The sequence below is a fragment of the Macrotis lagotis genome, chromosome 5 (genome assembly GCF_037893015.1).
Source record: "Macrotis lagotis isolate mMagLag1 chromosome 5, bilby.v1.9.chrom.fasta, whole genome shotgun sequence".
In the NCBI taxonomy this organism is placed as follows: Eukaryota; Metazoa; Chordata; class Mammalia; order Peramelemorphia; family Peramelidae; genus Macrotis; species Macrotis lagotis.
This window is the reverse complement of record NC_133662.1, coordinates 19,475,797-19,490,883: the sequence shown is the minus strand read 5'-3', so window position 1 is coordinate 19,490,883 and position 15,087 is coordinate 19,475,797. Positions and strand designations below refer to the sequence as shown.

At 35.2% G+C, this 15,087-nt stretch overlaps 1 protein-coding gene across 1 annotated transcript; it reads right to left on the bottom strand.

Annotated features, from left to right (window-relative positions):
* Nucleotides 1–880: 880 nt before the first annotated feature.
* LOC141489640 (olfactory receptor 2AP1-like) lies at nucleotides 881–1,828 on the bottom strand. The gene has a single exon (XM_074190164.1). The coding sequence runs from the start codon at nucleotides 1,826–1,828 to the stop codon at nucleotides 881–883; it is 948 nt and encodes a 315-aa protein (XP_074046265.1).
* Nucleotides 1,829–15,087: the final 13,259 nt, after the last annotated feature.

The window sequence follows — 15,087 nt, the reverse complement described above, 5'->3', positions numbered from 1 at the left end:
GAAAAAAAAGGATTATCAGGGCTCTTAAGATGTGACTTGATCACAAGTATTTCCTACACTTGTACTTTACTATTAGTTTTCATTAAATTTGTGCATATATGCTTCCATTGTGAGTCTACTTTGCATTTATGAGAGGAAGATTTGTAACTTTTGCTTCCTATGCCATTTGAGTAAATACCTTTGTTAATAGTTAATTTATTCTACTGGTTGCATGTTAATGGGAAGTAACAATGACAGTGTTAAGATAGTAGTTATTTAGTCCTGGAATCCTAGATAATAGTCATCTCTCTGGGGACCCCAGCTTGCTTATGTGAGATATAGGGGAATGAGGTCAGAGGTGAATGATTCAACTATCTAAACTTTCTCATTCTCTGGGCCTCAGTTTTATTTGTAAATTGAGGGAGTTTTGGGCTTCTCTAGCTTGACTGCCAACTCTAAACCTATATCAATTAAATATAAGAAAGTTTTTTTTGTACCATGGAATGTAGACATCAGACTGAATTTGTTCCATTTAATTGTTGAACAGAAAAGGATGTGTCCTTAGCTCAGAAGAACAAAACCATTATCTGTCTATCTATCTATCTATCTATCTATCTATCTATCTATCTATCTATCTATCTATCATCTCTATCTATATTTTAATCAAAATTTGTTATTTTATAAGGAAATGAAACAATTAAAAATTTATTAACATTTTAATAATGAAATCAGGTCATGAAATCAACTCAATACATGCCAAGTTCAAAAGTGATAAAACAAGACACTGCAGCCTACTATTTTAACACTGAAAAGCAGTTTCTGCACATGCCACATAAGAATATCTCTGGTCTCTCATCAACTTTGTTTATGGTTTCTGTCATTAAATTACCTCCATTTATTTTTACTTTATTGAGAAAAACCTTATTCTTCTGACTAAGTCTTTGAAGGCTCTTTTCACTTGCTGGTTCCTTAGGGTATAGATGAAAGGGTTCAAAAGGGGGGCAACTGAGGTATTCAGCACAGCTACTCCCTTATTAAAAGTTGCTGCTTCTTTCATAGAGGGATTAACATACATGAAGATGCAACTGCCATAGGAGAGAGAGACAACAATCATGTGGGAAGAGCAGGTGGAAAAGGCCTTTTTCCTTTCCTGAGCAGAAGGGATTTTCATAATTGTCCCCATGATATATACATAGGAGATGATTACCAACACTAGTGTAAAGATAAGAGTCACCACAGCCAAAACAAACTCAATCATCTCTATCAAGTGTGTATTTGCACAGGCCAACTGGAGCAATATGGTATAGTCACAACAGTAATGATTGATGATGTTGGATGCACAAAATGGTAACATTGTGGTCATGATGTGTGGCCCAAGAACCACTATCAAACCAGAGAACCAGGAACTGAGGATAAGTTGGAGACAAAGTCTCTTGTTCATTATCATTGTATAATGCAAAGGTTTACAGATGGCTACATAACGGTCATAAGACATGGCAGCCAAAAGATAAAACTCAGTTGCTCCTAATAAGATGGCAAAAAAATATTGAGTAAAGCATCCAGTAAAGGAAATTGTCTTATTCCCAGTTCCTATATTCACTAGCATTTTGGGAACAAAGACAGTTGTAAAGGAAATTTCCAAGAAGGAGAAGTTACGGAGGAAGAAATACATGGGAGTCTGGAGTTGGGAATCCAGCAGGGTGAGAATAATTATGGTCAGATTTCCAGTGACACTTAAAAGGTATGTTAGTAGCAGAAAAACAAAAAGAATAGCTTGGATCTCAGGGTCATTTGTCAGTCCTACGAGGAAGAATTCTGTCACTATGGTCTGGTTTCCCATCATTGACATCTGCCAAAGTCGAGGGAGAGAACAAGTGAGGTATGAATGAAGTTAAGTATACCAAAGCAACAACAGAAAAGCAAACTAGAAAGTGATGGAGGGGAAAAGAGAGGAAGATTTAATTAAGCTCAATATATACCAGACCATCTGTAAGTGCTTTACAGATATATTATTTAATTATCACAGTAATCATAGGAGGTAGATGGTATTATTCCCAATTTATATTTACAGAAATTAAATGACCTGCACAAGGTCACATAACTAATGTCTGAAGTTGGGAATTCAAGAATTCCTCCCTTTGGTCTACACGCCTCTCTTCCTTAATTCCTCTCCCCCAGTGAATGTTGTCAGAGGCTGTAATTCCAAATAATATTGTGTTGATAAGGCATAATTATCTGGACCTGTTCTTTCCAATGGAGAAACAAAATATTGGCCTGGGATCTGCAAACTAGGAACCTAATCCCAGGAAGGGTGTTGATAATGAGATGTGAAATGAAATATAAAGCATGGTAGCACTTCCATCCCTGTATGCAGTAGAATGTGTCCTTTGAGCAAATCTGAAATGGAATAACACAGAATAAAAAATAAATCAACTCCCTGAAACCAGGGGAGATTTCTAGAAGAATTTGAGAAAGTACAACCTTCTGAGGTGGGGCTAATTGTTTTAATCTCTCTGTCTTATTAACATATTAATATCCATTATCTGTGATTATGTCCTGGGATTACATCAAGATGTGTTGGGAAAGGGAAGATCAATTTCCCTTCCCTTCCATCAGCAGTATTGCAAATGCTATTAATGATGACTACTATTAATTATTTACTTTACTAGTTAAAATGTGCTTCAAAGGCCTCATATCACTTGAGCCCAACAATAATACTATGAATTAAATTTTTTCACTATTCATACCACCATTTTATGGATGAAGAATCTGAGTTTTCTAGATGTTAAGTGGTTTTCTCTTGGTTGCAGAAAATAAGAGGGATATAAACTCAGCCCTTCCTGAGCCCCCAAGGCCAACAGTCTGTCTACTAAAGAGAAACTGCTGAAAGGTTTTGAACAAAGGGATGACACAATATTAGCATGAGAAAGTATCATGTTGGAGCACTGGAAAGGTAAGACCTGGATGCTGAGATTTGTCATCATCTATATAGATTCCTTCCAATTCAGTTCCAGTCCAATTTCCTATGTATTCTCAGTCAATCAATCAATTTTTGATGTTTTTCCTTCTTTCTCAAAGAAGACCATGTCATCAGGGAGGTAATGCCATGAAAAGCAAGTGAATGGGATTTGAGTGAGGGGGTGCTGTATTTGATCAGCAGCTTCACTTTTTCCTCCATCTGGATCCTGCAGATAGATACAAATCAGGACAATTGGAGATGGTTCCCTGGATGTTGGGCAATCAGGTTTAAGTAACTTGCCCAAGGTCACACAGCTGGTAAGTGTCAATTGTCTGAAGTTGGATTTGAACTTAGGTCCTCTTGACTCTAGGGTCAGTGCTCTGTTCACTCCACTAAGCTGCTCCAATTGCTCCCAAGAAAAATCAATCTATAAGCATTGTGCTATAAGCAAGAGATACAAAAAGAAGCAAAAGATAGTCTCTGCCCTTAAGCAGGTTACAATTTAATTAAGTATATAATAAGCAAAGAAGCTTCATAGGATAAAAAAGAAATAACTGAGGGAGACCCTAATTAAGAGGGGTGGGAAAAGACTTTCTTTTATAGGTGTGTAGGGCAGTTAGGTGGCACAGTGGATAGAACACTGGCCCTGGAGTTAGGAGGACCTGAGTTCAAATCCAACCTCAGACACCTGGCATTTACTAGATGTGTGACCCTGAGCAAGTCATTTAACTCTGATTGCCTCAAATCCAGGGCCATCTCCATTTGTCCTGATCCATATCTGGCCCCAGATGACTCTGGAAGAGAAAGCAAATCTGGTGCACAACACCTCCTCACTCAAATCTAATTCACTTTCTTGTCATGACATCATTTCTCCAATGTCATGGTCTTCTTCCAGAAAGAATTACAATCATCATCATAAGTGAGTCCAACTCAGAGCCACAGGTTGCATGAGGCCCTCAAATCCCATCCATGTGGAATGATTACATTTTATTATTATACTCATTATTATACTCTTAAATAAGTATTAAATTCAAAATATGGCCTTTGACAAGTTTTTCCTGGACTATGTAGTCTGAAGGAGTTAAAAGGTTGTACATTTATGCTAGAAGGTGGCCTTTTAGAAACAGTAATTAATGACTATAGTAATCTACTTCTTGATAGATCCAAAAACTCCAGCTTCTGGGATAAGTACTCACTATTTGACAAAAACTGCTGAAAAAACTGGAAACTAGTATGGCAGAAAGTATGTATAGACATGCTGGGATAAGGTCAAAATGGGTATATGACTTAAACATAAAGAGTGACATCATAACCCAATTAGGATAATGATCTATGGAGAGAGGCAGAGTTTATAAATAAACAAAAATAGGGAATATTATAAACTACAAAATGGATAATTTTGATTATATTAACTTAAAAACATTTTGCACAAATAAAACCTATGTAACCAAGATTGGAAAGAATGTGGAAAGTTGGGAAACAATGTTTACAGCTAGAATTTATGATAAAAGTCTCATTTGTAAAATATATAGAGGACTGAATCAAATATATAAGAATACTACTCATTTTCTAACTGCTAAATGATCAAAGGATATGAATAGGCAGTCCTCAGATGAAGAAATTAAAGCTATCTATAGCCATATGAAAAATGCACTAAATCATTATTGATTAGAGAACTCAGAGTTACTACCTCACACCTCTCAGATTGCTAATATGACAGGAAAGGGAAATGATCAATGTTGGAGGTAATGCAGAAAAATTGAGATATTACTGCATTGTTGATGGAATAGTGAACTGATCCAACTATTCTTGAGAACAATTTAGAACTATGCCAAAGGGGAAAAAACCTGGACATACCCTTTGATCCAACAATACTATTAGTTCTGTATCCCAAAGAGATCACAAAAAGGGAAAAAGACCTGCATGTACAAAAATATTCATAGCGACTCTTTGTAGGGGCAAAAAAATTAGAAATTGAAAGGTTGCCAATCAGTTGGGGAATTATTGAACAAACTGTGGTATATAAATATAATGAAATATGATTGTTCTTTAAGAAATGTTGAGGAGGCATATTTCAGAAAAATTTGTACTTGCATGAAGTGATGCTGAGTGAAATGAGAAAAACCAGAGAACATTGCACATCTTAACAACACTGCAATGATCAACTATGATAGCCTCAACTCCTCTCAGCAATACAGTAATCAAAGACAGTTCTAAAAGACCTTTGATGAAAAATGACATCCACGTCTAGGAATCTGAATGCAGATCAAAGCATAGTATTTTCATCTATTTAAATTTGTTTTTTTACTTTTTCCTTCTCATAACTTCCCACCCCCTCTTTTATTCTGATTTTTCTTTTACAGTGTGACTAATATGGAAATATATGAAAAAAGATTGTATATATATATATATGTATATATGACCTATATCAGATTACTTGCTATCCTAGGGTGAGGGGAGGGGAGGGTGAGAGAGAGAATGCTTTAAAAATGAAGGTTGAAATCTAACTTTAAATATAATTGAAAAAGTAAATAAAAAAATAGACATCATGAGCAGGTGAATTTCAGAAAAAACCTGGAAAGACTTACATGAATTGATGCTGAGTCAAGTAAACAGATACAGGAAAGCATTATATATATTAAAAGCAACTTTGTGTGATGATCAACTATTATAGCCTTAGCTTCTCTCGGCAGTTCAATGAATAAAGACAGTTCTAAAAGACCTGTAATAAAAAATGCCATCCATGTCCAGAGAAAAGCCTATAGAGTCTGAATACAAATGAAAGCATAGTATTTTAACCTAAAATTTTATGTTTTTGTCTTTCTCAAGGATTTTTCTTTTTTGTCTGATACCTCTTTCACAACTTGACTATTATGGAAATATGTTAAACATGATTGCAGATCTATAACCTATATCAGATTATTTACTGTAATGGGGGTGGGGAGGGAAGAAAAGTGGTAGGAAAAATGTAGAAGTCATAAGCTTGCAAAAGGATTAACATAGAAAATAATTTTTCATGTTATTGGAAAAAACAAAATTAAAATTGAAAAAATGGATTTTTATTTGGGATTGAAAGGATACCAGCAAGTGAAGATGAGGTGGGAAAGATGCTAGATCTGGGGGACAGCCAGAGAAGATGCTAGAAGTCAGGAGTTGAAGTGTTCCAGTTCATGGAACAACTAGGCCATTGTCATTGAAGGGGAATACATGTGTTTGGGAATAAATCATAAAAAGATTGAAAACTTTGAAGGGGAATAGATTATGAAGGACTTCAAAAATCAAATTGAGAACTAGATCCTGGAGGTATTAGAAAGCTACTGGAGCTTATTGAATGTGTGTGTGTGTGTGTGTGTGTGTGTGTGTGTGTAAAGGGAGAGAGAGAGAGAGAGAGAGAGAGAGAGAGAGAGAGAGAGAGAGAGAGAGAGAGAGATTGTCAGACCTCCGCGACTGAATGGAGGATTAATTGAAGTGAGAAGAAACTTGAGGAAGGAAGGCAGATTCATGAAAAGTCTATTACAATAATTCAGGTGGGAGGTTAGGAGGGTCTGCACCAGAATGGTGGTAGTGTCAGAAGAGAGAAAGATGTATATACAAGAGATCACAAAGGTGAAATCGACAGGCTTCCTCCAGATGAGGAAATCGAGAAGAGGGAAGGTAAGAGCTGGTCAAGGATATTACCTAGGAAATGGACACTGGTTACTACTGTAGAGGGATTTGCTCTCTATAGTAAAAGAATACATGGGTTGTAGGGATAGAATGACAATGTGTTTGGTTTGGGATATCATCTATCTATCTATCTATCTATCTATCTATCTATCTATCTATCTATCTATCTATCTAACTGAATCTGAGAATCATCAGGTTGGAGAATGTCATCAAATCCATGAGGACCAAAAAGATCACTAAGTGAAGTAGTATAGGAGAAAAGAAGACTCAAGACAGACCAGTGAGGGACATCTCTTTTTAGAGGGTGTGAGCTGGAGGAGGATCTACAAAGGAGATTGAGAATGACTAGTAAAAGGAATAGAAGGAGAACCAGGAAAGAGTGCTATCCTGAAAACCTAGAGAGAAGAGACTATCAAGGAGAAGAAGATGATCAACAGTGTTTAAGTCTGCAGAGAATCTGAACAATAACCACTCAGAAAAAGTCTATTGTTTGGCAATTAAGAGATCATTGGTAACTTTGGAGAGAGCAGTTTTGGTGGACTGTTGAAGTTGAGAACCAAATTATAAGGGGTTCAGAAGAAAGTGTGAGGAAAGTGGAGGCACTCACTGTAGATGGACTCTTCAAGGAGTTTAGGCACAAAGGGTAAGAGATTCTTTCCCCTTATTTTCCTACTTGTTCTCATAATAAATTTTTTTTAAAGCCTGCATGCATGTATACACTTACACAAGTTGTGAAAATTGTAAATAGCAGTGACTTCCATGATCCCAAGCAAATCTAATTCTCATTTGGATTCCCATAATTCATTCATTTAATTATACTTTTGCAGTTATGCCCATTTGTTTGAACTGCTTGACTTTTTAGGAATAGAAAATTTATTTCCCAACTTAGAGCATCCTGATTGACAAATCCTCATTCTCAACTTTTTCCATCTTAGTAGTGACTCTCCCTTTCTCTGGTAACACATATTTCTTAGTTAGATATGGAATTTTCCCTATCATTTCATATTTAAGAGAAAATGGCATTTTTCTTAATCTATAGTAATATAACACCCTCTCTAAGGTGAATAATTTTAATGAATATTAATTAATCAAAAATGTTCAGTTAAAATTGTGCAATGATATAGGTATCACATTTAAAAATTTTTATTTTCTTAGATGATTCTTAACCTATTGATGAGTTATTATAAAAAGTCATTGGGTGCTTATTATGTGACTTTAGGAAATTATATGCTTTCTCTAGAAATCAGATCAGATTTTCCTCTGGAGCATGGAGCTGAACCTTGTAATCCCTAGAAATGCCTTTATGCTAAACCCATGATGCTAATACAACTCTACTATTCTGAGTCTGGGATTGTCTGTTATGAAACTGAATTGATTTAGAAAAGAAATGCTCTGTTTAAAAAGGACTTCTCTTGAAAACCCAAGGTGTTTGCCAGACTTGTAATGCTACTAGCTGATAGTACAAATCGATACAGCAATTGTTTCATCTTCATAATTATAATAAGAATTAAATTGCTTTGTTCTCTTTCTGCAGGAATTAGGGGAGAAGGGAATGTAGAAATATTCATTAATGGTCATTCAGAGAATTCTGTGTTTGACAAGCTGGCACTTAGGTAGCAAATCCCAAATTTCAGGGTGTTAAAAATTTGGTGGAGAAATCTCTAGAAAAGTCCAGTACATTCAGTTGGGTACAGATTTAAGCATTAAAAATTTTAATTGTTAATTAATTTATGAAATTATAAAATGGGGGCAGTTATACCTGGTTCTTTGGGCACTCATCCAGAAAGCCCATAATTGGCAGGAGAAAACAGGGAGGCAATCAAAATTTAATGAAAATTAAATTTCATATAGGGACAAAAACCCATAAAGGCAGAGACAAGTGATGAAAGAGGTAGAGAGGCAAAGTAGGAGTCAAATGAAATGGGGAAGTAGATAGGGAGGAAGAAGAGGAGGAGAGTGTCACTAATGTAACCATGGATTAGAGTTGGGTGTATTGACAGAATTGACAACATGGAGGTGGAAGGGGGTTGGAGGGCAGGATTTCATGTTTCATTTTTAGAGGAATTTGGTGGGGAATAGACAAACTCCTGTCTGTCCCACCTTGGGGTCTATTCATTAACATTTCTAAATCATGTTTAAGTTACTGGTAAAATATTAAAGTTTTCATCTCAAAGACACTTTTTTTGATGTTCTTCTGGTCTTTCCTGAGGTGGTCGGCAATTTGTCTGGGATTTGCATATGGCAGGATCAGAAACCTTGAAAGGAGCACCTAGATGACTTCTCCTGTTTCAGCACATATTATTGGAATGGGAATTTGGGTTAATATATGATACAATTTGCAAATGGAAAAATTTGTCCATGACTTCAAGGTTCCCCTTCACAATCTTCCATCCTGCTATTGTCACTTTATAATGGTTACTCATAAACTTACTTGCTATATTAACTATTTGAGGAAGGTGATTGGGAGGATGCAAACAAACTACAATTTTAACACAAAATTTAATAACATAAAGAGCAACAAAAGGCAGACTCTTAGGGAGGCAGCTGAGTTAGTTATAAGCTTGTCTTTTCCAAAAGACTTGAATGGTCTACACATTCTTATTCCTAACTTTCAAAGCTCTCCATGTAGTTCTCATGTGCTCTTGTGGTAACTGGAGTCCAGTCTGGGGAAGTACACCTCATGATGTATGTTAGTCTTTAAGAAAGTTCATACTGAAATTTGAAATAATGTTTTGATAAAATGTAGGTTCACAGGATTTAGAACTGGACAGGACTTTAGAGATCATGTACTGCAAGATCATGGATTTAGGATTTGAGAAAAACAGAAATATTACATAGTCTGAACTCTTCAATTTCCAGATAAGGAAACAGAGGTCCAGAGAGGTGATGTGACTTGTCCAAGGTTACACAGAAATAAGAGGCTGTCCTTTAAAGTATCACATGAACAAGTTTGGTTCCCAAAGCATAGGCAGAGAAAATGAATTTATACTGACAAAAAAATTAGGCTATATTTTAAAAAACCCCTGAAATTTTACAATTTTAGAAAATGTTAGCAGTGTCCTTTGGATTTCCCAGTGTATGATTCTCTTAGAAGCAGCTAAGTTTAAAGAAGGGAAATAAGAGTAAGAGGTTGAAGGGGAATGATTAAAGGGAGTGAGTAGAGGGAGGTCATGGATTTTATTCAAATGATCTAAGTTATTCCTTCATTTTCTTGGAGCTCTTTAATGACTTTCTCCTTCTTATTCAGGAAGAAAAATTGTCTCAGAAAGCTCTACATAATCCTCTAGAACTCCCTTCTGTGCCTCACCTTCTCTTCTCTCTCCTTGACTTTGTAATAGTACTCTCAAGAAGGCAATAGAGAATGGGGAGGGAAGAAGGTAAAGGAAGGGTAGTCAGGGTGGTTGGGGTTAGGGAAGGATGTAGAAAGAAAGAAAGAAAATGAAGCATTTCAGTTTCTGGATTCCTTCTTTCCTTTCAGACCCTTGTGGAAGATCTGATGATAAGTTTTGTCTGGTTTAAGAAAGAAGGAGAATAAAGCTCCTGTAACTTTGTAAATAATCATCAAAGCATATTTAAATGGATTAAAACCACAAATTGAGTTGATTTTATTTTTGTTATCAGAAGAACAATGGTGAAAAGTTACCAAAGTGTTTGGAAAATTTTAGTGGATACAAGAATACTTGTGTGGGTCCTGACACCCCTCACCTACCTCACACTGGAGGAACAACTCTGCCCTTCTCTTCTGTCCAAAAGTTTCTAATTGTGATTGCTCTGGAAGCTTTGAAGGCTTTAGAGTCCTTTGGGGCATGGTCCCTTGGCCATCAAGATGCACAGACACTAATTAAACTGCCTTTGGAAACCAATGTGGAGATTTTTTTTTCTTTTTCCACTTTTTCTTTCAAATGATGCCTCAGGACCAGGACCCCCTCTGGGTACTCCAAGAAACCATACCTACTTTTCTACCAATAAGTGTGGTCACATGCACAGAGTTCCTGATAGGGATATATGTTGGTAGGAAAAAATGTATTTACATCTAACCTTCCCAGTCTCAACTTCTTCAAGTGTTGATTAAGATAGAATGCTTTCTTTTGTTGTGAATGAGATTATGTCTGCTTTTCTTTTTTTTGAAATATGAAGTTGTTAGGAAACATATAAAGCAAACAGGCAGGAATGTAGATGATGTTTATCTTTTGTCCTCGAAGAGGACCATGACTTCAGGTTCTGCCATGAATTGGATTTGGGTGAGTGGTGCTGTGCTAAGTCACCAGTCTCATTTTTCTTCTCTGGAGTTATCTGGATCCAATGACCAGATATGAATCAGGATGACAAGATGATCTTGGATGGGAGACAATCAGGCAACTGGGTGGTGCAGTGGATAGAGCACCAGCCTTGGAGTCAGGAGGACCTGAATTCAAATGTAATCTCAGATACTTGACACTTACTAGTTGTGTGATCTTGGGCAAGTCACTAAAGGCAGGAATACCATAAATATTGATAATGAAAAACTCAGAGTATCAAAACTTTAGCTCATTTCTCTGAAAATTAACTAGACACCATATAAAGTGATTTAATTCTCCTTGAGAAACCTGAGAGAAAATGAAGGACAATAGCTGTTGTCAGCTAATCTAGTTCATTTGGGGGCCCCTTTATCTATTTCTACCTACCTCCATATTTTCTTTTAACATGAATGTTCTGGATAATCCTCTCAAATATCCATTTTAAATCATTAAAAAGTCTGAGGAAAGATCATATTATTGATATATTAACTCTATATACTATAGACTCTTTCTCTCCCAGATCATAATCCTTTCATTGTCCTAGCAACATCTATTTATATAAAACACCTACCATGTACTAGATACTGTGCTGGATGCTGGGGATATAGGTACCAAGAATAAAACAATCTCTGTTTGAAAAATGTTACATATTAATGCAGATAAAATGAATGTAAAGGTAATGCACACACAGGAGAGATTTAAATACAAGGCAGTTTGGATGGGAGGGCACTTGTATTTGTGGGATTGTGGGAGAAAATTACAAAAGGCTTCATGTACAAGATGATGTCTGAACTACATCTGAAAGGAAGAAAGGGATTCTGTGAGCTGGAGTTCAAGAGGGAGTATATCTGAGTCATGAGGGATGGCTAGTTCATAGGTATTGAGAAGGGTAATTGAGAATGTTAGTAAATGTGATGTATGTCCATGTCTTGCCATAGGAATCCAAAGAGAATCTATGCAATGCATGAATAGACATTCAGTTGTAGATACTCAAAATCCTCTAGAATTTTGAATATTTTGTGGAAGATCTGATGATAAATTTTGTCTGGTTTAAGGAAGATAAGGAGAATAAAGTGTAATAGTAGAACAGTGTGATTGAAGAATACATGTTCCTTAAGCATCAACTACTGTATACAGGGAAGTGTGGTAAGGGGTGGGCATAAAAAATGAAAAATGACTCATATGCTGCTAGCCCTCAAGGAGCTTATTGTCTTGTATGAAGATAAGAGAGATGAAACAAATTCACAATTGTGTTTAAATGTTTAAAATTAAAAAAAAATACAGCAGAGAGGAGAACACCTAATGAAGGAACTTAGACATTTCATTTTTCTCCTGAATATATTTCCAGGAATTGTTATCTTTGATGATGTCTGTTTACTCAACTTTCTTTAAGTATCTCAGGTTTTTCATAAAAATGAAGTTAATTATATGCTACATCCTGTCTGTGTTCTCATTCATCTAAGTCTGATCCATTAGATTAGCTGCAATTTTGATGCTACAGAGGTTAGAATGTTATTATCATAACCACTTTATTAAACTGGAAACTTTAAAAATATTTTCTTTATTTTTCTAATTACATGCAAAGATAGTTTTCAGCAATGTTTTGAGTTTTGAGTTTCATACTTTTCACCCTTCCTCCCTTTCCTTCCCTTCTTGTAAGAAAGCAATCTACTGTAAGAAAGCAATCTACTATAGGTTAAACATGGATAATTGTGTTCAACACATATTCATATTAAACATATTGTGAAAGAAGAATCAAATCTAAAGGGAAGGAAAACCATGAGAAGAAAAAAGAATACATAAAACAAATTTTAAAAATTGAAAATAGTTAACTTTGGACTGCATTCAGACTCCATATTTTCTTCTCTGAAGAGGATGGTATTTTCCATCATAAGTCCTTTAGAATTGTCTTTGATTATTGAACTGTTGAGATATGCAAGTTTGTCATAGTTGATCATTTCACAATGTTGCTATTGATATGTACAATATTCTTCTAGTTCTGCTCACTTCTCTCTGCATCAGCTCATGCAACCTTTCCAGGCTATTCTGAAGACCCGTCCTTCATGATTTCTTACAGAACAATAGTACTCCATCACATGCACATACCATAATTTGTTCAGCCATTCCCCAATTGATGGACATCTTCTCAATTTCCAATTCTTTGCCACCACAAAAAAGAGCTTCTATAAATAATTTTGTTCATATTCTTTTTTAACCCTTTTTTAGTGTTTTCTTTGGGATACAGACCTAGTGATGTTGGACTGAAGGGTATGCATAATTTTATTGCCCTTTGGTCATAGTTCCAAATTGCTCTCCAGAAAGGTTGAATCAGTTCACAATGCCATCAAAAAATGCCTTAGTGTTTCAGTTTTCCCACATCCCCTCCAACATAAATTATTTTTCTTTTTTGTCATATTGGTTAATCTGATAGGGGTAAGGTGCTACCTTAGAGTTGTTTTAATTTATATTTCTCTAATCAATGATTTAGAGCATTTTTTCATTTGACTATAGATAACTTCATTTTATCTTCTGAAAATTGCTAGTTCATATCCTTTGTTTTATTTTATTTAAAAAAAATTTTAAAGTTCATATCCTTTGACCATTTATCAGTTGAGACATTATTTGTATTCTTATAAATTTGACTCAGTCCTCTATATGTTTTAGAAATGATTCCTTTATCAGAAATGTTAGCTATAAATTTTTTTCTCAACTTACTGCATTCCTTTTCATCTTAGCTGCATTGATTTTATTTGTGTAATTTTTTTTTAATTTAGTGTAATCAAAATTATCCATTTTGTATTTTTAATGTTCTCTATCTTTTCTTTGGGCACAAACTATTCCCCTTTCTATAGCTCTGGTAGATCCCCTAATTGGCTTACTGTATCACCTTTTATGTCTAAATCTTGTACCCATTTCACCCCTTTCTTGATTTAGGATGTGAGATTTTGGTCTACACATAGTTTCTGTCATACTGTCTTCCAGTTTTCCCAGGAGTTTTTTTTTTATCAGTGAGTTCTTATCCCAAAATGGAATCTTTGAGTTTATTAAACAGTAGATTGCTATGGTAATTTATTACTGTTTCTTTTGTACCTAATCTTTCCCATTGATCCACCACTCTATTGTTTAGGCAGGACCAAACAGTTTTGATGACTGATGCTTTATAATATAATTTTAGATTCTGATTTACCTAGGGTACTTTCTTTTACATTTCTTTTTCTTTAATTCCTTTGATATTCTTGACCTTTTGGTCCTTCATATGGATTTAATTACCATTTTTTCTAACTCTATAAAGTAATTTTTGGTAGTGTTAGTGATATAGCACTGATTAAGTAATTTAAGGTGGGTAAAATGATAATTTTTATTTTATTAGTTCAGACTAACTATAAGCAATTGACATTTGTCCAATTATGGAGATCTGATTTTATTTGTGTGAAAAATGTTTTATAATTATTTTCATATAGTTTCTGAGTTTGTCTTGGCGGGCAAACTCCCAATTGTAAATGGCTGTTTGCAGTTACTTTAAATGGAATTTTTCTTTCTATATTTTGCTGCTGATCTTTGTTGCTGCTGATTTCTTTTTGCTAAGTAAGTATTAGGTGTCTGAGACTGGATTTGAAGTCAAGTCCTCCTGATTCCAGGGTTGGTGCTCTATCCACTTTTCCACCTAGTTGCCCCCAATACATATTCTTTTTTTCTTTTTCTTTTTTTTAATAAAGATTTTATTTATTTTGAGTTTTACAATTCCCCCCCCCATTCTTGCTTCCCTTCCCCCACCACCCACAGAAGGCATTCTGTTAGTTTTTACATTGGCTCCATGTTATACATTGATCTCAGTTGATTGTGATGACAGAGAAATCATATCCTTAAGGAAGAAAAATAAAGTATGAGATAGTAAAATTATATATATATATATATATATATATATATATATATATATAATATAATATAACGTTTTTTCCCTAATTTGACGGTAATAGTCTTTGGTCTTTGTTCAAAGTCCATAATTCTTTCTCTGGATACAGATGGTATTCTTCATTACAGATAGCCCAAAATTGTCTCTGGTTGTTGCACTGAAGGGATGAACAAGTCCATCAAAGTTGATCATCACCCCTATGTTGCTGTTAGAGTGTACAATATTTTTCTGGTTCTGCTCATCTTGCTCAGCATTGGTTCATGCAAATCTTTCCAGGCTTCCCTGAATTCCCA

What these genes read in the sequence shown, in the direction of transcription:
- LOC141489640 (XM_074190164.1), bottom strand. Translation starts at nt 1,828, where the DNA reads ATGTCAATGATGGGAAACCAGACCATAGTGACAGAATTCTTCCTCGTA.